The sequence below is a fragment of the Conger conger genome, chromosome 1, assembly GCF_963514075.1.
Source record: "Conger conger chromosome 1, fConCon1.1, whole genome shotgun sequence".
Lineage (NCBI taxonomy): Eukaryota > Metazoa > Chordata > Actinopteri > Anguilliformes > Congridae > Conger > Conger conger.
The window spans coordinates 5844872-5868470 of record NC_083760.1 but is presented as its reverse complement, the minus strand read 5'-3'; the positions used below and the strand labels follow the sequence as shown (position 1 = coordinate 5868470).

Below are 23599 nucleotides of genomic sequence, written 5' to 3'. Positions count from 1 at the left end.
TATCCAGCTCTACTGTAAGCCCTACATCGAGCCGTCACTCAAAACCAATCTGGTATTTAGCACACAACAGACGGCGGCGTCAGTTGTAAAAGCTGTCAGAACGAGGACAAAAGGCAGTGAAAGTGATTGAAAACTCTTGAGAGGTGAAAGAAGAGGGATAACTAATTGTTTTTCCTGCGTAACATAAAAAGGACTGGGGTCCCGCCACGGTTCTGAGAAGCGGGGGTCCTTCAGATAGGCAGCACCCCCGGAACGGGCGTTCGGTGCTAATAGGCGGTCGGTAGCGGAGTGGTTAAGGTACGTGACTGGGGCACCACAAGGTCCCGGGTGTAGCCACGATAAGATCCGCACAGCCGTTGGGCCCTTGAGCGAGGCCCTTAACCCTGCATTGTCTCCTGCTTAGTCTAATCAACTGTACGTCGCTCTGCCAAATGCCATTAATGTAATCTAATCGGGGATCGGGGATCCGCAACGGCTCTGAGAAGCAGATGTCCTTCAGACAGGCAGACCTCCTTATTTCCGTACCCCTGGACTGGGGGCTTGGTGCGAAGGGCGTGAGTGGTGCTTGTCCTGTTCTCATTCCACCTTAAATCCACCCAGTTTTTTTTGGGTCCACCTTAAATGTGAAGCGCTGGGCTTCAGTGGTTCTGAGAAGCAGGTGTCCTTCAGACAGGCAAACCTCCATATTTCCGTACCCCTGGACTGGGCGTTCGACGCTACACTCTCCCTGTTCTCATTCCACCTTAAATCCACCCTTTTTTCTATTTTTTGGGTCCACCTTAAAGCGGCGAGCCGAAGCGATTCGTGGGTCAGCCTGCTCCCACGGGGGGGGGGGGGGGGGGGCGACCCCCGGAGAAAAACCCGGCTTTGATCGCGTCGATGCTGCGGCGGGCTCCGCGGTAATCCACCTTAATCAGGGGCCGGCCCCAGGAAGCCCCTCCGAGACCCGGATCTGAGGCCCTGAGCCACACGCCGCCCCCCCGCCCACAACCAGACGCGCGGCCGGCATCGACGTACACGACGGCCGCCGATGAAACTAAACACGTTACAAAAACCCGGGGATTTGCTTCTCGGCGCGACTGTTAGCATGTCGACTGGACGTGCGAGTCAGATGTTGACGCGAAGACGGCTTTTCGAACATTTCGCGGGCGTAAAGGGACAGCGCGGCTCTGAAATCCGGGTGTGCCGGATCGAACGGCTTTAGAACTGAGCTGGTCGAGCCGATCGTCAGCTGGGTATGAGCCGATGAACCAGCGTGTGCTGGTAGCTCTTCTGAGCGGGTGAACCAGCTACCGGCTTTTTTCCGAAAACATAGCTTGAGCTGGTCAAACTATGTGAGGCTGGGAGCTGGTCTGAACTGGACAACCAGCTAAACCACGTCGAGCGGGGAGCTGGTCTGAGCTGGTCAACCAGGTACGAGCTGTTTCAAAACATAGCCTGAACTGGCCAGACCGTGTCACGCCGGGAACTGGTCCGAACTGGTCGACCAGCTACCAGCTGTTCTCAAAACGTAGCTTGAGCTGTTTCTATTTTCATCGGGCAAAGGAAGAGACAAAACGGGGGCCTGCTTAGCGAGCGGGCCGCGGACAGCGTGTCGGATCGTGACGGGCGGATCCGAGGACAACTCCTCGAACGTTTCGGTTTGGTTCGGCGGGGTCTGTGCGCCTCCCGCGGGCGGAGGACGCGGGGGGCGGCGCGGGGGAGACGCCGCCGGGGGAGGGGTGTTTATTAAGCTAATGGAATGAGTGAGCGAGGCGCTGGGGCCCGGCCCGGCTGCGGCTGTGATAATCGTCTCCAGTTCAGCGGCCGCGCTAATAATCCTGCGCAATAATCTTCAGTTAGAGCTGCTGCAGTAATCTCTGTGACAGGACTCTCCGAGCGGCTCTGTGAGCGTGTGTGTGTGTGTGTGTGCGTGTGTGTGAGTGTGTGTGTCTGTGAGTGTGTGTGTGTGTGCGTCTGTGAGTGTGTGTGTCTGTGAGTGTGTGTGTGTGTGCGTCTGTGAGTGTGTGTGTGTCTGTGAGTGTGTGTGTGAGTGTGTGTGTGTGTGTCTGTGTGTGTGTGTGTGTGTGTGTGAGTGTGTGTGTGTGTGCCTGTGTGTGTGTGTGTGTGTGTGTGTGTGTGTCTGTGTGTGTGTGTGAGTGTGTGTCTGTGTGTGTGTGTGTGTGTGCGTCTGTGAGTGTGTGTGTCTGTGAGTGTGTGTGTGTGTGTGTCTGTGAGTGTGTGTGTGTGTGTCTGTGAGTGTGTGTGTGTCTGAGTGTGTGTGTGTGTGTCTGAGTGTGTGTGTGTGTGTCTGTGTGTGTGTGTGCCTGTGTGTGTCTGTGAGTGTGTGTGTGCCTGTGTGTGTGTGTGTGTGTGTGTGTGTCTGTGTGTGTGTGTGAGTGTGTGTCTGTGTGTGTGTGTGTGTGTGTGTGAGAGTGTGTGTGCGCTTGTGTGTGTGTGTGTGTGCGTGTGTGTGTCTGTGAGTGTGTGTGTGCGCTTGCGTGTGTGTGTGAGGCTTTGTGAGCTCTAGTTAATGGACCTCTGATTAGATATTCAGCTTTTTGTATTTATATTTATAATGATATTGTTTTGTCTTGTTTTGCTTTAAAGGGAGCAGCAGTTTAAGTGCCGGCTTTCCTCGTTAGAAGCCAGATTACTCGCTCTGTCATGTTCTGCCACTTGCCTCTACTTTAATGATAAAAATATTAGGAGTCGTAGGAGGCCAAACAGTCCCCAGCCACCCCCCTCTCTCAGAAACAGACTGGGGTGCACGTTAACCCCCCCCCCCCCTTGTCTATTCCCTCACGCTCCAGACAGGCCTGCTTGTTCATCTCCTGCAGACTCGGGAGAGGATTTGTGTCATCTCCTGCCCTTCATCGCTCTGGCATTACACGGGCTGCCAGAGAGCTGCAGCAGAGACACTGCTAATTCCCTCTCCTCTCTTAAAGAACGAGAGAGACGGAGAGAGAGAGAGAGAGAGAGAGAGAGAGAGAGAGTGAAAAAAGTTTGTCAACACTTCAAAAACCCCTTTAGAAAATACGTGTGCTAAAAGAATAATCCGACGGGCTAATTATGTTCACTCTGCAGCGCGTGGGAGCGTCTGGGGTCCGTGTCAGGGAAAAAGGGCGCTGGCAGTGGTGGGGGTGGGGTGGGGGGGGGGTGAGTAGAGGTCTGGCTGAATTGTCTGAATTTCTGCCCTGCTCTATTGACTTATTCTGGTCCTCCACAGAGGAGAAATCACACACTGCTCTACAGCTGTTACTGTTTTTCGCTGCCACGACCCGTCTGCAGGCTCCTAGTGTTTTTCCACATTTATCCGAACATGAAAATAATAATTATCTGACACCGTGACAAAAATGACTTTCTTAACAAGCGTTTCAGTCGTGTAATATGACGTAAGATCTTATAGTTTTCTCTCAAGTAGAAATTATTAGCTTGTCTTACTTAGTTACTGTTCAGCAAGTGAGATTTTTTTTTTTACCCTGTTGGCAAATCTTGCGGTCTTGCCTCATTGCCAATATGTTTGTCTTATTTAGTGAAACTGTGAAATAAATAACACTTTAAATGTCAACATAAGACCAAAATGCTTGTTGAGATTGACTTAGTTTCTGTTTTTTGCTGTGTAACGAGTATCCCTCAATTCCCCTCTTCTCCACTTCAGCTCCCGCCGAAGAGAGAAACTAGCATTAATGCAATTGTACTATTACATCAATAGATTCACACACTTCTTGTTTTTCTATACTTGTGGGGACCGCAAGAAGTGTAGCTGTTGCTATGGCACAGCTAATGTAGATCCAAATAAACTTAAGTGCACTAAATAAATGTGGGTTGAATCAGAAGTGTGTTTGTGTTTTTTCTGAGTATTGGTTAAAACTATTTAGGAGGAATTGGCATTCCCCGAGAGTCTCGGGGGCTGCTCGTGTTGGTCTTTATTGCTGAAAATCTTCTCCGCGCTCTGAAGCAGTCAGAGGGCGAAAGTTCTTGATGTGCCCGCTTATGACAGGCCATTGATGTCTGCCTCTGTTGGAGACGCTTACAGATTAAACGTGAATGACAGCGCCCCTGGTCTGTCTGTCTGCGTTTCTGTCCGTCTGTTTGGCACGGAAGACGGGCGTGTCAGGTTCGGTACACTCCTGCTGTTGCCCTTGAACAAGGCACTGGCCTCAGAACTGGAGTTGGTCCCCGGGCGCTGCACTGTGGCTGCCCCACTGCTCCTAAGTAACAAGGATGTTTCAAGTGCAGAGGACGTCAATGCGTCCGTCCATCTGTCTGTCTGTTTTTCTGTCTGTCTATCTTTGTATTGGCACAGTCGGGAGCACTGTTGCCCCACAGCAAGAAGGTCCTGTGTTCGAGTTACTGCTTGGGCCTTTCTGATGTTGAGTCTCCCTGTGTTCTCCCCGTGTTTGCGTGGGTTTCTTCCTGGTACTCTGGTTTCTTTGCGCAGTCGAAAGACATACAGGTGACGCTACCTAGGGGAGCATTAACAGGGTGTTGCTGTGAAAGGGCATGCATGCTCAGTCAACCTACCTGTATATATAAAGGTTAATTTTTTGTTCATTCTGTTAATTCCTTGTAACTGGTGTTTAGGGTAGATTGAAAGGATGACTACCTAATAAAGTATCTTGAAATATATATATACATATATATATATATATATATATATATATATATTGGTGACAGTGAATAACCACACATTACAACAGTGCTATGCAGAAGAGCATCTCTGAACACACAACGCATCAAACCTCTAAGTGGATAGGTTACCAGCAGCAGAAGATTTAAATGCATCTAAAAAATTGGACAAATAAACACCGGATAAAGTGTTCACTGTGTGTATATCTATCTGTTTATCTGTCTGCCCACCAATCGGTGCGTCCGTTCAGACGGCGGAGTGCCGAACGAGGGCGAGTTCCTGGACATCACGGACATCCGGCGGCAGCAGGCGCAGGACTTTGAGTGCGTCACCAACAACGGCGTGGCCCCGCCCGACACGCGCCGCGTCAGAGTCACCGTCAACTGTGAGTGCGTGCCGCGCTGCATCGTGGGTAAAAACACACCACGTGCCGCACTGCATCGTGGGTAAAAACACATTACGTGCCGCACTGCATCGTGGGTAAAAAACACATCATGTGCCGCACTGCATTGTGGGTAAAAACACACCACGTGCCGCACTGCATCGTGGGTAAAAACACGCTGCACGCATCAGAGTCACCGTGACCTGTCAGTGTGTGCCGCAGTGCATCGTGGGAAAAACACGCCACAGGCGTCAGAGTCACTGTCAACTGTGAGTGTGTGCCGCACTGCATCGTGGGTAAAAACACGCCGCACGCGTCAGAGTCACCGTCAACTGTGAGTGTGTGCCGCAGTGCATCGTGGGTAAAAAACACACCACACGTGTAAGTAATCGGCAACTGTGTGTGCCGCAGTGCATCGTGGGTACAAACACGCCTCACGCATCAGAGTCACCGTCAACTGTGAGTCTAAAGCATCGACTGCAGAAAACTACGGACCGAGTGCCTATTACGTCTCCCACTGACTATCCATGGGCTGGTGGAAAGCGTTTTTAAGAGCCGGCAGTTGTTTACCAGTGCCGCCGTGTAAAATTTGGTGCCAAATCCTACGCAGTAGGGAAGCCATTGTGGCTCCTCCACTAAGCATGTGAGAGCTAAGCTATGCCCTGATTCGTCCACGAAGCATTGCTGTATTGTCCCAATAGCACAATAAATTGCCGAAAATCAGCACACGGGGAGGAAAGAACGCCTATTGCCACTACATTTTCGTGTGGGAAAAAAATTATTGACTTCGTATTTTTGGCCGCAATCGTAGTGAGTTAGGCCGGCTCGGCCTAAATGCCGGCTGACCGCCACCGGGCCACACTGCATCGTGGGTAAAAAACACGCCCCGCACGCCTCTTGCCGCTCGCTGGCAAACCGCTGTTGTTGCCGGGTTACAGCGCCAACAGCCGCCCACGACCGGTCAAGAGCCGCACAACACACCAGCTGCAGCTTTGGACTGATTCATCAGCTTTCTCTCTCTCTCTCTCTCTCTCTCTCTCTCTCTCGCTCTCTCTCTCTCTCTCTCTCCCTCTCTCTGTGTCTCTTACTCCACATCTCTCTCTCAAATTCAAATTCAAGTTGCGTTATTGGCAGGAAGTGCCTATGTAAATATTGCGCCAGCATCAGAAATCAATTAGAATACATATGTGTAGTGAAGTAATAATGACATTTCTCTCTCTCTCTCTCTCTCTCTCTCTCACTCACTCTCTTTGTCTCTCGCTCTCGCTCATTCTCGCTCCTTCTCTTTCCCTGAATTCAATCCAAATTGAGTTTTTAGTAGCTCAAAGCCAAACACAGGAGGCAAGTGCACAAACAGCAATGACAAACAGCAGGGAAACACGCTGATATATTTACACATTAAATATTAATGTTGTTCTTTCATATATCTACCCCCTCTCTCCATCTCCATCTCTCGCCCTCTCCCAACCCTCTTTCTCTCTCTTTATCTGTCTTCTCTCTCTGTTCTTCTCATCCCTCTCTCCCTTACCCCTCTCTCCCTCTTTATCCCTCCATCTCTCTCTCCCACACTCTCTCCCCCTCCCTCTCCCTCACTCTCTCCCTCCCTCTCTAATTCTCTCTCCCTCCCCCCTCTCTCCCTCCCCCTCTCTCCCCTCTCTCCCTCCCTCTCTCTCTCCCCCTCCCTCTCTCTCCCTCACTCTTTCCCTTCCTCTCTAATTCTCTCTCTCTCCCCCCCTCCCCCTATCCCCCTCTCCCCCTCCCTCCCCCTCTCTCCCTCCCTCCCTCCCCCTCTCTCTCCCCCTCCCTCTCTCTCCCTCACTCTTTCCCTCCCTCTCTAATTCTCTCTCTCTCCCCCTCCCTCCCTCCCTCCCTCTCTCCCTCTCCCTCCCTCCCCCTCTCCCCCTCTCTCCCTCCCCCTCTCCCCCTCCCTCCCTCTCTCCCTCTCTCCCCCTCTCAGACCCTCCCATGATAACGGATGTGAAGAACATGCCGGCTCAGCTGGGTAAGGCTGCCATACTGCGCTGTGAGGCCATGGCAGTGCCCACCGCCTCCTTCGAGTGGTTCAGAGACGACCGCAGGTGAGACCTCTCCCTCTCATATATACACACACGCTCACACACACACACACACACATATACACACATATACACACACACTCTCTCTCTCACACACACACACACACACACACTTACACACCACACCACACACACACACACATATACACTTACACACCACACACCACACACACCACACCACACATCACACACTCACACACACATCACACTCACACACACACACCACACCACACACACACACACACATATACACTTACACACCACACCACACACACACACACACATACACACACACACCACACCACACACACACACACATATATACACGTACACACCACCCACACACACCTCACCACACTACACCACACTCACACCTCTCGCACACACACACACACACACACACACACATACACTTACACTTACACACCACACTCACACACACACACCACACACACACACAAACCACACTCACACACTCACACACACATACACACCACACTCACACACACACACACAGACACACATATACAATAGGGAAACAGGGATCTGTAACACCGATTGATTTGCAAAGTAACCCACCTTCACTAAGGATGACTGCGGCTGATTGATGCATTCATTTGGGAGGTATTTAGCATTTTCTGTGCTTTGCAACGAGATGGATTTTAGTGTTTTCCTGATCACCGGCTGTCATTGGCTCCTCACTGCGACCGTCTTAGTCACCGTGATTGACAGCGATATTTATAGAAATGAACCAAATCTGTCTCCTGACATTTCCCTTTGATTGTTTTCCTTCATGTTGAATCTGATTTTACTCGGTTCGACTGCTCAGGCACCCGCTGTTCATAAGCTGTCCTTTTCTTAACCCCTGTGCGATATTACATTATTTTATGCTCTTTTCCTTTTATGTTCTGTTGTTTGGGAGGTGCTCTGAACATCGTGTTAGCAAATGCACTTAGCCAATCTGTGGAATTAATCACGATAAGCGAATATTTTCTTCTTTGTTATTATTTTGTTAAATCGTGAAACTGGCAAATCAACCGGGCAGTTCAGCCTCTCTTTGCATCCAAATGAAGTATTTTATTTATTTATTTATTTATTTTTCGCATATAAATTCCTTCAGTTTTTTTTTTTTTGGTGCATTTGTTCACTGTTGCATATATTTTCCGACTGCACATACGCTCACTCAGCACTTTATTAGGAACACCTGCGTGTACGCCTGCTGTATCCGCGGGATTATTTACTCAGCCGATCGTGTGGCGGCGGTGCAATGCATGAAGTCATGCAGACACGGATCAGGAGCTTCAGTTAATGTTCACATCAACCATCGGAATGGGGACGACGGGAAAGGCAGCCAATCCATTTGGCAGTTGTGTTTAGTGTTAGCATTGTAATTGGACTTTGTTCTAGTTATGAAGCCAATTTAGCATAGCAATTTACTGGTTTCGGGAAGGGTGTCTGGGGGTTTGGGGGGGGGGCGGGGTGGTATATTTCACAATGCTGGTTTTCCCAAATCAGGCTTCCTTCACGTTAACTGGCTTAAGTTAACACAATAATCCATGTCAGTCTGACTACGTCTCGTGCGTTTCATTAGGATTGATGTGATTTAGATTTGTTCAATCAGGTTAATGTGCGTGCACGCAGAAAATGAGATTAAAATGGAGGCAAACAAGCCAAGAGTAACACGTAGGCATAGCAAGTAATTGGAGATATGAGAGAATGTGGAAGGTTGTATTATAAATAAAATAATTAATATAGGATTGGGTGTCTGACGTTGCGTAGAAGACCGTCAGAAATGGGATAATGTACAATAACCTTTACAAATAAACACACGGCCACAGAGTGTTTGCCAGGATGGATTGTAGGTACAGTTACAAACTTCTAGAATTGCGGGGATTATCGGGCCTCAGAACCAAGGAGGCAAAGGCAAGCGGGGAGCAGACTGATCGAGGGTTTTTATTCATCAGAAGGCAGGTCGGGCAGGCAATGGTCGGACACGGGCAGATGGGAATATCAGAGATCGGCAAGTTCGTAGACAAAGGATCAGACAAAAGTTTGTACACAGGGCAACCGGACACAGCGGGGATAATCCAGAGTGGTCGAGGTCACAGGCAAACGTCGGGACACGGGAAGGCGATCAGAACATGGTAAAAGAACGTCCGATCAGGGCCCGGTAACAGCGGGTCAAATACGATCAGAAGGATAATCCTGAGAGGCGGAGGTAGGGGTGCACAGAACAGGTCGAACCGAGCAGACAGGCAGCAAACCGCTGGAAAGAATGGTGTGAGACGCATAACCTGGCAGGGAACACAGGGAAACAGGGAGTTATAAATACACTGAGGTAATGAACGAAACGAGACTAGAGTCTAACGAAAAAGAAGATGACAGCACTACGGAAAGAGAACAGGGACAAAATACACATAAAACAGGGAGAAACTCAGACAGGGAAATACAGAACCTGGCAGGGATTTGACTTGTAATCTATAATACTACTGCTCAGACACATGGAGATACATTAGTGTTGCGACAGACACATTTTCTGTTAAACGGCGGACTGTCGACTTTAATTTGCGCGTATTTACATCCATACTGGGCGATCTGTGTAGGAATTACAACCCTCCTTTTCATATTCCGCTCATTTTTTGGAGAGCTAATGTAACGGCACAGATTTACATAATCTGAAATAGTCATAATCATATTTCGTACTTGGTTGCAAATCCTTTGCATTCGATGTCTGAACTCTCCAACCCAGAGACATCACCAGAGACTGTGTGCCTGCCCTAGTGTACAAGTGCTGGCCCACAGAGCCAAAACAACAGAAAGAAGGGTCACTGCTCCAATACTTTTGAATTTGACTGTACCTCAAACCGCACAAAGGAAGATTAAATGGCTTCTTACAGGCCACCACTGCAACGCTATGATAAAGAGAGTGACACAGTGATTACACGGTACCATAGAAAGTATAAGCCCCAAGCATTGCACCATAGAATCTGGCTCAGAGCTAGACTGTCCTCATTTGAATTTAGCTGCAAATATGTTTGTTTTCTTAGTTTTTTTGTATTTTTTTATTATTGTAATTCATTTATTCACCCTAACAATTCGCACCCTGCTCTGTGCGGTACACCGACCAATGGGATGGCCCCACGGAGTGGCGGTATCCCCATAACTAACGGCAGCGTAAAAAATAATTTTATTGCGACCGTTTGGCAGTGTTAATTTTTAATTCTGCATTTCTCCCTGTCTGTCCTGCACCCCCAGTGGCTTTTGCGGCCTTTTCTGTAACGTGACGTTAGTTTTATAGTTTTAGTTTTAGCCGACGGGAGAACATCTCGTTTCGTTCGTAGGGACAGCGACGGGCCTCAGCCGGCAGCCGGGGTGACCTGGAGTTACCCCCGCTGTCGAGCAACCGGAGGGTGCCCCCGCACGTTGCCATGGAGATACGCCTGACTAGACAGAAGTTTTGTCGACAAAGCTAGAAAGGGCTTGGGCTGTTTCATAACATTTACTAAAGTCTGCCTGCTGAGTCATTAATTGCACTTTGTGCAATCACTCCCCCCCCCCCACCGCCCAACCCACACAATCCCCTCCCCCCCACCCCCAGCACCCCCAGCACCCTCCACATGCCCTGGTCACAAGCCTGGTTGCTGTTTGCGGAGCTGTGTTGCATAGCAACAGCCCTGATACTTCTTTTTTATCTTTTATTCTATCTGTCCTCTCTTCCCTTCTTCAGCCCATCCCAGTGTCTTCTTCTTCTCTTTCTTCTTCGACTGCTCGCTGTCTTTCTCTCTCAATTTCAATTTCACACTCACACTCTTTCCTCTTCCTCCTCCTCTTCCTCCTCCTGTGCCCTCTCTCCCACCCGACCTGGGACCACGAAGCAGGATCACTGAGTTAGCCAGTTAAGTGCACTGAGTACAGGGACAGCTCTCTCTACTTCAGTCCATGTTCCAGTTTTTTCGTGAGTTCCAGGTTTTACTGAGCTAGCCAGATAACTGTGCTGAGTAAAACCCAGAACAGCTCTTTTAACTTCATTCCATGTTCCAGATTTGCCTTCTGGTTTTACTGCAATGCAGTTATACAGCTAACTCAGCAATCCAGCTTTGTGGGTTTTACAGTGCAGTTATCCAACCAAGTCAGTGATCCGGCTTTGTGGAACAGGTTTTAGTCAGTGCAGTTAACCAGCTAACTCAGTGATCCTGCTTTGTGGGTTTTACTCAGTGCAGTTATCCAGCTAACTCAGCGATCCAGCTTTGTGGGTTTTACTCAGTGCAGTTATCCAGCTAAGTCAGTGATCCGACTTTGTGGAACAGGTTTTACTCAGTGCAGTTATCCAGCTAACTCAGCGATCCTGCTTTGTGGGTTTTACTCAGTGCAGTTATCTAGCTAAGTCAGTGATCCGGCTTTGTGGAACAGGTTTTACTCAGTGCAGTTAACCAGCTAACTCAGTGATCCTGCTTTGTGGGTTTTACTCAGTGCAGTTAACCAGCTAACTCAGTGATCCTGCTTTGTGGGTTTTACTCAGTGCAGTTATCTAGCTAACTCAGCGATCCTGCTTTGTGGGTTTTACTCAGTGCAGTTATCCAGCTAAGTCAGTGATCCGACTTTGTGGAACAGGTTTTACTCAGTGCAGTTATCCGGCTAACTCAGTGATCCTGCTTTGTGGAACGGGCCCCTGATGTGTCCTGTTGCCCCCCCGCCCCAGGCTAGTGGCGAGAGACTTCAACCTGAGGATCAAGAACGAGAAAACGCGCTCGTTGCTCCTCTTCAACAACGTGACGGACAAGCACTTCGGCAACTACACCTGCTTCGCCTCCAACCCCCTGGGGGTGTCCAACGCCAGCATGCTTCTCTTCCGTGAGTCCTCCTTTCGTCCCTCCGTCCTTCCCCTCCTCCGTCTTCTCTCCTCCGTTACAGCCTCAGGTTACAGCCTGGGGGGGTGACATTGGCTCGGGGGGGTAAGTTGTCTGGCAGTCGGAGGGTTGCCGGTTCGATCCCCCGCCCCGGGTGTGTCAAAGTGTCCCTGAGCAAGACGCCTAACCCCCAAATGCTCCTGACGAGCTGGTCGGCGCCTTGCATGGCAGCCAATCACCGTCGGTGTGTGAGTGTGTGTATGAATGGGTGAATGAGAAGCATCAATTGTACAGCGCTTCGGGTAAAAGCGCTATATAAATGCAATCCATTTACCATCCAGTTGGATGTAAAAACTGCTACTCAATTATTATTTGTCTGGGCATGTACATTGTTTGGGTCGGAGGAGTGGTTTTTCCTCATTAATCAGGAAGTGCTGATCGTTCAGATCTTAAATGCCTCAGTGGAGCCTCAGAATTTGTCTTCATTGCTGAACATTGTCTCTTAAAGAGTGCGCAAAGCTCTCGGCGTGTGTGTGTGTGTATGTGTGCGTATGGCGCACAGAATCGCTGAAGATTAATTAGGATTAATGAGGAAAGATCTGAAAAAAAAATCTAATCTCGGTTTGAACCTTGGTTTCAATTCTCCTGCGGAATGATACGGAACCGTTTCTCTGGTTTCAAAGATGTGATCATATTCCCGTGCTCTCTCTGGGACCCGCCCCCCGTCTTTAAAGAATATATCCGAGGAAAAAATAAAAAATGACTGTAAAAGTCAGATTTGGCACTTCTGAAGTTTCCCAGCTTTCCTGGATGTTCCTTCCATGTTTTCTTGAAGTCACAAGAGACATTTGAAAGAACAGACTTTGAACATTATGCAGTGCTGTTAGTTTTGAAAAAAATTACTATCAGACATTCATTTGTGTTGAATTTTATTTATCTTGTCAGGAAAATAAGTGCTGTTCAATGAATCATGCATTTCATTTCCTTATTCGGAATGTTGCTATTGGCATCTACACTATATCCCATTACATTTCCACATGACTACTTGACAGACATGACGTAGTCATATCAAAATGTAATGAAGTAAATAAATAAGCAAATGTGTGTTAGAAGTAAATGTTTGTGATGTACTCGGGACATTTTTTCAATTACTTGACAGAACTTGTCTAGACAAAAAAAAAAAAAAAGTGTTAAGTGGTGAAAGTTCTCGTTATAACATTCTGCAACTGACCAAAGGTCTCCTGATAGTTTGGATTTTTTGCATGTTGCTTGTCTGCATTTCTCTCTTTCTTTCTCCTTTTCACGCCATTCCTTTCCCTCCTTCACGTGGGCTTACTGCTGCTCTTTTGAGGGTCACGTGCACCTCTCTCTCACTGTGCCAGCAAGCATTTTTAGTCTTGTAATAAAACTTTTTTTTAAATCTCAAGTAGAAAATATTAGCTTCTTTGAAGTTGCCGTTTGCTTAATTTTTCTCACCCCATTGGCAAATCTTGTAACGAGAGTTCTACTTTCTCAGCTCATTGGCAGTTCTTTTTTTTTTGTCTCATTCGTCCCTTCATTGTACGTCGCTCTGGATAAGAGCGTCTGCTAAATGCCTGTAATGTAATGTAATGTAATGTAATGTAATGTCATTTAGCAAAAAAAAAAAAGTAATAGGAATAAGATTTGAAGTCTAAAGATACTCTGAGATACTTGCTAAGAACTCGTACGTTGTTTTTTGGCGGCCATCTTGTTGCTCATTATATCCATCACTTCAGAGTCTCCTCTCATCTTCACTCCGGTCTTTTGTGTCTCCTCACGTAGTCGCCCCCTCCACTCACACCCCTCTTCTCTGTCATTTTTCAGTCAGTCATTTCTCTCTTCCTTTGTGTCCCTTCCACCTTGTTTTTCGCCTCTCCGCCGCTCATCACACCATCCCTGGCTTACTCCTCCGTCTCTTTTCCTTTCTTCACACCATCCCTCTTCCGGGCTGACCCTTCGGGTCTCTCGGTTCCTCCTCGTGCATCTTCTCTCGTTCCTGCCTTTTTATAGGTCTTTCCTGCTGGTCTCCTCTCCCGCCTTTTGCTGTAGCTCTCCCCCAAAATGAGCACATCACCTCAAGAGCAGACAGAACCCATGTCAGCCCCCCCCCCCTCAGCTCCAGGCTGACTCTGATGATGTCACTGTTTTTAAACAAGGGTCTTTGTACCTTCTTCTCCCCTTGCCCTGATTCCCTCCTCTCTCCCTCCCCTGTTTCTCCTCTTCCTCTCACTCTTTCCTCTTCCTCCCATCTTCCTTCTTGTTTTTCTCCTTCTCTCTCATCTTCCTCTTCCTTTAATCTCTCTCCTCTCTGTTCCTCTCTGCCATTTTTACTGTTTCCTCTTCCATCACTCTTTCCTCCTTCTTTACTCCCTTTCCAATGTCTTTCCTCTCCTCCTCTACTCCTCCTCCTCCTCCTCCTCACTCCTCTCCTCACCCCCCATCCCTCCTTTCCCCCCCCTGCAGGACCGGGGGCGGTGTACAGCGGAGGCGCGGGAATGACCGGAGGTTTGGGGATCTGCCTGGGCCTGCTCCTCTCTCTCCTGCTGAAGATCTAGGCGTCTCGCCCCCGCGAAAAAAAAAAAGGAAGGGAATATCTTTAACTACGAACCCATCACTGTGAACAAAAAGAATATGCATTATTCCAGGAGCCATCGCTGCATCGCATCACATCCTCCACCCACTGCCTCGTCCAATCACACGCTCCCTTTCTCGAGCTCCGCCCCCTTACCCACCCCCCCCCCCTCCCCCCTCCCCTCCTCAACCTCTCGGTTTCACAGGGCGACTGTTTTGTTTCCCTGTCACAACAATGGTCGCCGTGGCGACATTGCAATTACGATAGCCCGTTTTCACGATAGCATGAGGGATGAACATCCGCGAAACAAATTCTAGTAATGACGGAAAGGGTTAATGGGAGCGATATCGATCCTAGCGGTAGCTGCAATGGCAGCGAGTAAAAACAATTATAATAATTTGTAAGAAAAAAAAAGATAATGAGAATAAGAGTAATCATTAACAGAGGTGAAAGTCAATGCGATCGCGTGAATGATGAATGTATACACACTGTTATAAGTAGGAATTAACTTAAAAAACGGCCGTTTTTTTGGCCCTCCCCCCCCCCCCCCCCCAAGCGCCTTGAAAAGGCCTCAGTACTGGGCATGCTTCTGTAATTTTAAAAAAAGATGATGTTTATTGGGATTGTGATGACTGTACTTGTACTTTAAGCTGCCAGGATAATAGATGATGGCGCTGATAGCAGTAACGATGATGATGATGATGATGATGATGAGGATGATGATGATGAGCAGGTGACCTTCTCTTGGGGGTCACAACATCGGGGGCTCCCAAGGAATGGGCTGGCAGTGCTCATACCCCCGCCCACCCCCAAACCCCGCCCCCCCCCACACACACCCGCCCCCCCCCTCCCCCTCCTCGGGACTCAGAATAGAGCCGGCACTCACCGTGCGGGACGTTCTCGATCCAGTCGCAAAAATGATGTCAATATTTCCCCTCCTTTCCGAAAACGTGGGGCCCTGCATCTCTTATCCCCCCTTATCCCCCAACCCCCTACTCTCTCACGTAGATTGGGGATCTGGACCCGCACCCAGCATGCAGTAAACACCCCTCCCCCTGCCCGCCCCATCACACCCCGCCTCTCGAGTCAACACCCCCTCGCAAAACTCACCCCCATCTGAAGCTACGCCCCCCCCCCCCCCATCCGCGTCGGCCATTTCCCTGCCACTTTGCTTCATAAAGGCCAGGGTTGTCTGTGCTCCAAGCCTGTACTGTTTAGCAACAACAACTACAACAACAACAACAAAAACTACATTACCCATATGCCTCTGTCTCACCTGTTCGGTCCAAAATGGCTGACGGTTGAGATGGCCCATTACTCCTTGTCGCTTGTTGATAGCATGTACCGGTTAGAAATGTTCCTGTCGTGATTTCCCCATCCCACTCCCCTTGCCCTACACTGTGTCAGTTGTACTCTGCAAGGTTAACCGCTATAACTTCTGGTGTTAATAAACGACGATGTTAAGTATTTGAATAAATATATTAATCCCACGTGACAAACAACTGCAGAGCTGATTTACAAGCCATGTGTGTGAATATATTTTGTATTTTGCTCTGAGAAATAACATTCATTTAACAAAATAAACCAACAAACAAACAAAAAAAAAAGATGTAAAAAGTTTTAAAAGTGATGTGCTCTATTTTCCCATGTCCGGCTTTTTAAGTATTGAAGTGAATGGATTACTTTTCATTCAAAAAAAAAAAAAAAGAATAATTGATGAAATGTACTATAATTTGGAATGTAAATGTATTTTGAACGTTTTACATGCTGTTGTCTGTCTTGTAGACGTAGAATTTGTTCACCTGGTAGTTTTAAGAGTTGCACCGTTCTTTAAACTAAACCCAAGGAATAAATAGAAACATCACCTTACTCGGCGAAATCGCGGTGATGCGAGACCCCACTCCCAGGGCGCTAGCATGGCAAGATAAAGACGTAATTAGGCGTTACCCGCGGTGCGCGACGGCGAGAGAACGTGATTTTTCCTCGTTGCTCAAGCCGACGGAGGACCGAAGTCGTAAATCAAACTCAAATCTCGACTTCGACACAATTTTTTTTTTTTTTTTTTTTTTTTTTTTTCTCAAGGACGGGCTTGCGCCTTGGCATGCTGCTTCCGCGCAGACGGGAGTTAGAAACCCCCTCCCGGTATAATTACACAGGCGCTTAACAGGCATAGCCGAGCCGGAGTAGAGATGTATAGAGCGGCTGGCAACCTAACAAAGCGGCCGTGGTGTAGCGCGTCTATGCAATTCCGCCGAAAGAACCTGTAGGCTACCGGCGGGGGGGGGAAACGAACGGGCGCTACACGCATGTCGATAGCACTCACTGAATCCAACAAATGCTGTGATGTTAAAAAATATATATTTGCATCTGCCTGTGTTCGTTTATTATTTTTCAAATACTGTATTATTGCTAAGACAAACCCCCCACCCCACCCCACCCCACCCTCCGTATTTGTTTTGTTTCTTTGCCATGTGAGCCAGCAATAACCCTACATCCACCGGTGAGTGTGAAGTTTCTGATTTCCACAGCCTTGGCCGTTTTGGTAGGGCTACTTAAGAGTTTAAAATGTATTAGTGCAGAACTAACACGTTACACAAAAGAGGAAAATGTTGACCTTGAACAGAAATGCAAAACTGGATTTGTTTGTTGTCATACAGTGATGTTTTTTTTATTTTTATTGTCCTAATGATTTTATTTGTTAAGTCAGACCTGTACGTACTGTAGGCTACGTGAGCAGAGAAAAAATGCGGGAAATCTTCGGTGAACCCGAGTTTTTCAGGCAACGGTTCACTTTTGTAAAACTCACTGAAGTGCTGTCAACGCTCGCGCAGGACAGAACTGGCCTACACTGGGTGACTTAATTGCCGTTTGGATTTTGAAAATCTGCCTCTTATTTTTATTTTTTAAAGCTTTTTTTTCCGTTTTGTTTTTTTGGGGGCTGATATCTGCAACAGTGACTGTAGTCGTTCTGCCATCACAGACGCTGTTTTCAAAGAGGAGAATTGTGGGTACAATTCCAAGCACAAGAGCGGGGTGTGGTCAGTGCTTCTCTCTCTGTCTCTATCTCTCTCTCTCTGTATCTCTCTGTCACTCACCCATTATCGCCATTGTCAGCATCGCGATCTCAGCATTATATACATACGCGTGTGTACATATTCTCATTGAAGAAGAAGAAGATGAAAAAAGAAAACAAGTCATGATTCTCAATGTGGTTTAAAAAAAAAAAAAAAAGCATGTAAATGTTCCTTATGGATGGAATTTGAAAAAAAAAAACAACCTGAGTATTGTGTGGGGTGTGGTGGTGGGTTTGGCGGGAGAGGGAGGGGAGGGGGTAGGTCCAGGGGGTGTTGTCTATTGTCCCATGTTGTGGGGGTAAGGAAGCAGAGTGGGGTTGGGGGGGGGGGGGGGGGGCGGGGGCACAGAGCTGGGCTGGGGAGTGATGGGGGTGTTTAGTCACACTATGTAGTACATTCTCTCATTACCCAACGATGTGAAGAAAATCTCGGAGGGGTTCAGGGGGTCGGTTGTTGCGGTTTAAGAGGGGGCAGCTTTCACAGCCGGGCAGGGACGGAGGGAGGTTTAAAAACCTGACAGCCCCTCCCCTCCCCACACACTCTTTTTGGCAGGCCCAGGCAGACACCAGCCTGGACCAGTGCTCACCCACGGGCAGCTGAGATGGCTCTGACCGCGCAGTGAACTCTCGCGCTGTGGTACTCCGTAGCCGCCGCAGTGTCACTGCGAGAGACCCCAGAAGCAGCCGCGCGCTCGGTCGGGTGACGCGACCGCGCTGTTCACCGTCTCGCGTGCCGCGGCCATTTTAGCGTCCGCCCGGCGCAGTTTACCTCAGGTGTGTCAGCTTAAACGCCGCCGTTAATCCAACTACTTAGCTACGGCTTCGGAAAAAAAAAACAACGTATTAAGCACAAAACGTTTGCTCCCCGAATGTCCCAGACAAATGTACATCGTCGATCATTTTTTCCCATCAAGCACCACAGGTGGCCGGTGCTACCCGATTCAAATCGTTTAATGTTCTTTCAATTTTCACTTAAATTTTTTTCGTTTCGAAAAGTTGTTTTATTGACTGCGTCTACACAATGACATTGACAGTTGGTTGTTGCAGACATTTTGTTGAAGGGTTGACATCTTGATCGCTGAGTATGACATGTATGCTGACAGATACTGTAGTCCAGACCCTGGCTTGGACCTTCGTGATGGACTGGAACCTGTTGTAATTCCCTAGTCATACCACAAGGGGGCAGATATAGCTCACTGCACCCATATTTGCATGCTTCCTTTATATATAGTTGATACTTATTTGTACGTAATTAAAGTTATCATGTATGCTCAGGGGCACCAACAAGGATTTTAGGCCTCGAGAAAAGATCTCACATTGGGGCCCCACCGCCCCAGAAAATCCTGTTCTAATATTTTTTTGAGGACCCTTGTCAGTCAGGGTCCTTAGAATTATTGTCCTAAATTGCTGTCCTCCCTACCCGTGCATATGGTGTCCCTGCTTATGACTTTTTAAAATTGTGGAAAAATTGTAAAGAAAAAAAAAAACTTTTGTATTTTTTCTTTAATACAAATGACTTTTGACATTTGAAAATGTACTGAGGCAGAGAAGTAGGTGGACCTTAGACTCATTTCCATAACCTCCCTTGAAAAGCTTAGAATTTATTTTTCTCTTCGGCGCAGAACTTTTTTTATTTTATTACTACTATTAAATGGCAGAATATTCCATTTTCACCAGGGTGAGCGGAGGTCTCATTTGAAATTCGATATAATTTCTGCAGTCGATCGATACGTGTGATTGAATCGCTGAAATGGGGCCATTTCTCTTCGTTCTGTATCGCAGGGGACTCTCGCCGCTGAATCGATCAGGTGTCTATAATACGCGCCGCGAGTTGTGCGACTAAATTACACTATTTGCAATATGATACCAGAAACCAATAACGGCACGACGACGTCGTCCGATAGCCGCGGGGTGCTTCTGCGAATGGGATTTTAAACGCCGTTCAATTTAGCTCGCGGCCAAGTTAGCAACGGCATTGTCTCAACCGAGAAACCCAGCTCTGCGATTTCGCAAATTGGAGGTGAATAATATAAAAGTTATTCTTTAAAACATTATATACATTAATTTTTCAATTACGCAAAAGCATGTTCAGGACTTGCACTTTCGCTTATGTGACTGAAACGTGCCGGCAAACATTTCTTTGAAAATGTCAGCACCTATCGATACCATGTATCTAGCGGCTAATGTCTGACGAGCAGACCCGGCCCTTTAGAATTAGAGCACGTTCGGTGTTTAGACCTGGGAGGATGTTAGACATAGTAGCCAGGTATAATGGGCTTGACTTATCCAGCATGATGAATTATCTGCCTAGTTTTTCTGTCAAGAGCTGCGGTTTCCGGTACCGTGTGTCTGCTGCATTAGGAAGGTGTCAGATCCGAGGACAGGTACACGGATAGAGAGACTGCGAGAGGCTGAGGGGATCCTCCCCCACAACCCCCCTCGGCTGTTACGGCACACACAGCCTGCGAGTCCCGTGGATTGTGTGGGCCCGCCGTCCCCCAAATGAACCAATTTACGCAGACAATGCTGACAGACTCCTTGGGCTTCGTGATTAAAGAACGCAGGTGTGCGCCTGACGCTGGTTCCTCGGAGTCGGTTTTGGAGACGGCATCTGAGTTTCTTTAATTAGGCTAATGATTCCTTCAGCCCCCCCCCCCCCCCGCCAAACACCCTCTTCTCCCCCCACAGCACTTCAGAGCCAGTTGCGAGCTGTTGGGGGCTTTCGAGTCGAGTCACGATATTTGATTGGCTGCTCTTTCGGGGCTAAGATTAGAAAACCGCAGACACAGATAAAAATATGAAAGAAAAGCATGCACGGTTTTTTTTTTCTTTTTTTTTTCTTTCTATGGCCCAACGAGATAAGAACCAAACACTCACGTAGCTGCTAGACAATAGATATTTTTTAGGCACGGCTGATAAAAGCTATACAATTATACTGATGCATAGGCTGATTTTTCTCTGAGATGCCGAAGGCTGACATTTAGATGAACACATAAATATAAATACTCGCGTTGCATGTAGACGGACCTGGATCGATACTTGCATGGATTATCGGGGAGCTGAGACAGCTCGCGAAACGAGGTTCTGCCATTCTGTACAAATGTAAATGAACATGAATACGAGCTCAGCTGGGTTAATACGCCCTGAGACCGGATAGTGGAGGGCTGTGATCGACAGGCGAGTGGGGGGGGGGGTTATGGTTATATGGGCAGAGTGGTTATTTTGGCCGAGTGAGGGTTATTTGGGCTCTGGTGGGGGACAGGGTGAGGGTTATTTGGGCTCTGGTGGGGGACAGGGTGAGGGTTATTTGGGCCCTGGTGGGGGACAGGGTGAGGGTTATTTGGGCTCTGGTGGGGGGCAGGGGGAGGGTTATTTGGGCTCTGGTGGGGGACAGGGTGAGGGTTATTTGGGCTCTGGTGGGGGGCAGGGTGAGGGTTATTTGGGCCCTGGTGGGGGACAGGGTGAGGGTTATTTGGGCCCTGGTGGGGGACAGGGTGAGGGTTATTTGGGCTCTGGTGGGGGGCAGGGTGAGGGTTATTTGGGCCCTGGTGGGGGGCAGGGTGAGGGTTATCTTGGCTCTGGCGGGGGACAGGGTGTGGAAGGAGAGATCAGTCGCTTGTTTTATTCTCCTCCTCAGCTCTGCGGGGCTATCACCGCCGGGGGCTGTCACTCAACCCATCTCCTTATCGTTATGGTAACCGGCTGATTAGACGTGCTGACTCATACACAGCCCACCCACTCGCCGCTTCGCCGCACGGTAGATCATTTGTCTACAATGTTTTGTTTAATTATCTTGATTTTTTTAGGGTTTTTGTTTTTGTTTGTTTGTTTGTCGTTCACCTCAGAACCAACCGCCGTCTGCCTGGCGCAAGTATTGTCCGATCGCCATTGGTGCTTAAAAGCCGTTTCTTATTCAAGAATCGCCTAACTGGTCGGCAAATGTTGCGTTCGTTCGTTGACCCGCAAGCCGCTAAATTCAATCGCGAAATGAAAAGGTGTCCGGGACGCGTTCTGTCACAGGGAGACACAGATATCGGCCGGCAGCGAGGGTCACCCGTAGTTTAGACAGCGGGCCTTAGCGCTCAGATCAGATTCGTTTTTTCCGTCGTTGTGGGTGCCGGTTCTCTCGCAAACCATTTTTACAAGCTGCCGGATCGGATTCATGCGTTTGGACAAGCTACACTTACTTCTGTCATGACATTACGACGCAAGTCAGCGTTGTGTCACTCGGGGAGCGAGGAAAGTAAGCGCGGCGAGAGTGTCGGATGAGTATCGGATTTCGGGCCGCATGCGAATGCGGTCCAACATCGGCGGTGATAAATAAAAGACCTCGAGGAATAGATCAGATGGGCGTTGAATTTGCGGGGGGGGGGGTGTTATTTGGGCCACTTCAAAAGCCTGACATTCCCGAAATACGAACCGACGCTACGCAACGGAAACCGAAGGAAGTTGTGCGTCCAGACTGTCTCTTCTCTGCGAGTACCGTAGCCAGGCCCAGCTCCGTGTCTTTCTCGCTCTCTCTCTCTCTCTCTCTCGTTCGCAGAGACATATCAGATGAGGCGGTTTGAGAGCTAGCCAAGCCACTGCGCATTACTAGGTTTCCTCTCGATTAGTGATACCCATCTCTCATGCTGCCTTTGCCCCCCTTCCCCCCTGCTGCCTTGCCCTCACCCCTATCCCCCCGCCCTCCCCCGCCCCACCCCACAAGCTGTGTAACTGCCCCTCTGTTTCAGCCTTGCCCTCTTCACCTTTATGTGCCAGAAACCTTCACTGGCGTTTAAGTGTTATCTATATGTGTGTGTCTCTGCGTGTGTGTGTGTGTGTGTGTGTGTGTGTGCGTGTGTGTGTGGGTGTGCATACTCTGGCTTATCATGTCAGGCATGTTGGGTTATATCTTCCAGACCTCAGATTTTAAATGTGTTTCCAAACCATAAAAGAAATAAAATAAAGTAAAAAAAAAAAAAAATGAGAACAGACCGAAAAAAAGCATTGTCTTCCACGTCAACAAAAAAATTCTGTGTTGTGAAAATTATGGTTATCATCTTTCTGACATTTCATTCCAGTTTGTCAAGTTTTTTTTTTCTTTTTCAAAATCCATGATGAGGAAAAAAAGAGAAATTGATTCAAATGGTGAAAAAAAAAATAAACAAAACTTTGTTTTTAACATAATTCCTCGCTCAGTGTGGTTTCTATACTTAGAAGCGCCTATACGGAAGAACAGAACATCGGAAACGCTGTTGTAGTTTTTTTTTTTAGTTTTTTTTTTATGACTCTTGGTTTCCTGTATACGAGACAGTCTTCATGTCCGACCTTCTTGTCTGAATAGGAAATTGTGAAATATGGCAGTTCGGCGATGTGGCAAGGTCATTTCACCGTGTTTTCCGGAACAGTCCCTGATGAAGAAAGCCAGTAACTGCTGAGCTCTTTTCCTCCTACGCACCGGGAGACGAAGACTTCCGACTAAATGGCCCCGCTGTCAAATCCAGCACGACCGGTTTGAAAAATGAGTTGGTCAAGCTGGTCATAAGCTGGTCTAGCTGGGTATGAGCTGGTCAACCAGCATGGCCAAACTGGTCATGAACTGGTCTAGCTGGGTACATGAGGCGGCTTGTAGCGTAGTGGTTAAGGTACATGACTGGGAGCCACAACGTCAGTGGTTCGAATCCCGGTCGAGCCACAATAAATGATCTGCACAGCTGTTGGGCCCTTGAGCAAGGCCCTTAACCCCACATTGCTCCCCGGGCGCTGCACTGTGGCTGCCCACTGCTCCTAGGTAACTAGGATGGGTCAAATGCAGAGGACAAATTAGCCCACAGGGTTCAATGAAGTATATCTTATCTTATCTTGTGCTCGTCCACCAGCTAGTGCTGATAGCTTGCCTTGCTGGTAGCTGGTCAACCAGCTGTTTCAAAACATAGTTTGAGCTGGTTACATCATGTTAAGCTGGGACCTTGTCTGAACTGGTCAAGCAGCTACCAGATGTTTCAAAACCTAGCTTGAGCTGTTTTTTTTTTTTC

At 48.2% G+C, this 23599-nt stretch overlaps 1 protein-coding gene across 1 annotated transcript in view; it reads left to right on the top strand.

Annotated features, from left to right (window-relative positions):
* The window catches only part of iglon5 (IgLON family member 5), a 157415-nt gene extending 142783 nt beyond the window's left edge, over positions 1–14632 (top strand). Inside the window, exons 5-8 of the mRNA XM_061254625.1 lie at positions 4863–4997; positions 6952–7072; positions 11769–11920; positions 14401–14632. Coding sequence (XP_061110609.1) covers positions 4863–4997; positions 6952–7072; positions 11769–11920; positions 14401–14492 — 500 coding nt within the window. The 3' untranslated portion in view covers positions 14493–14632. The remainder of the gene's footprint in view (positions 1–4862; positions 4998–6951; positions 7073–11768; positions 11921–14400) is intronic.
* Positions 14633–23599: the final 8967 nt, after the last annotated feature.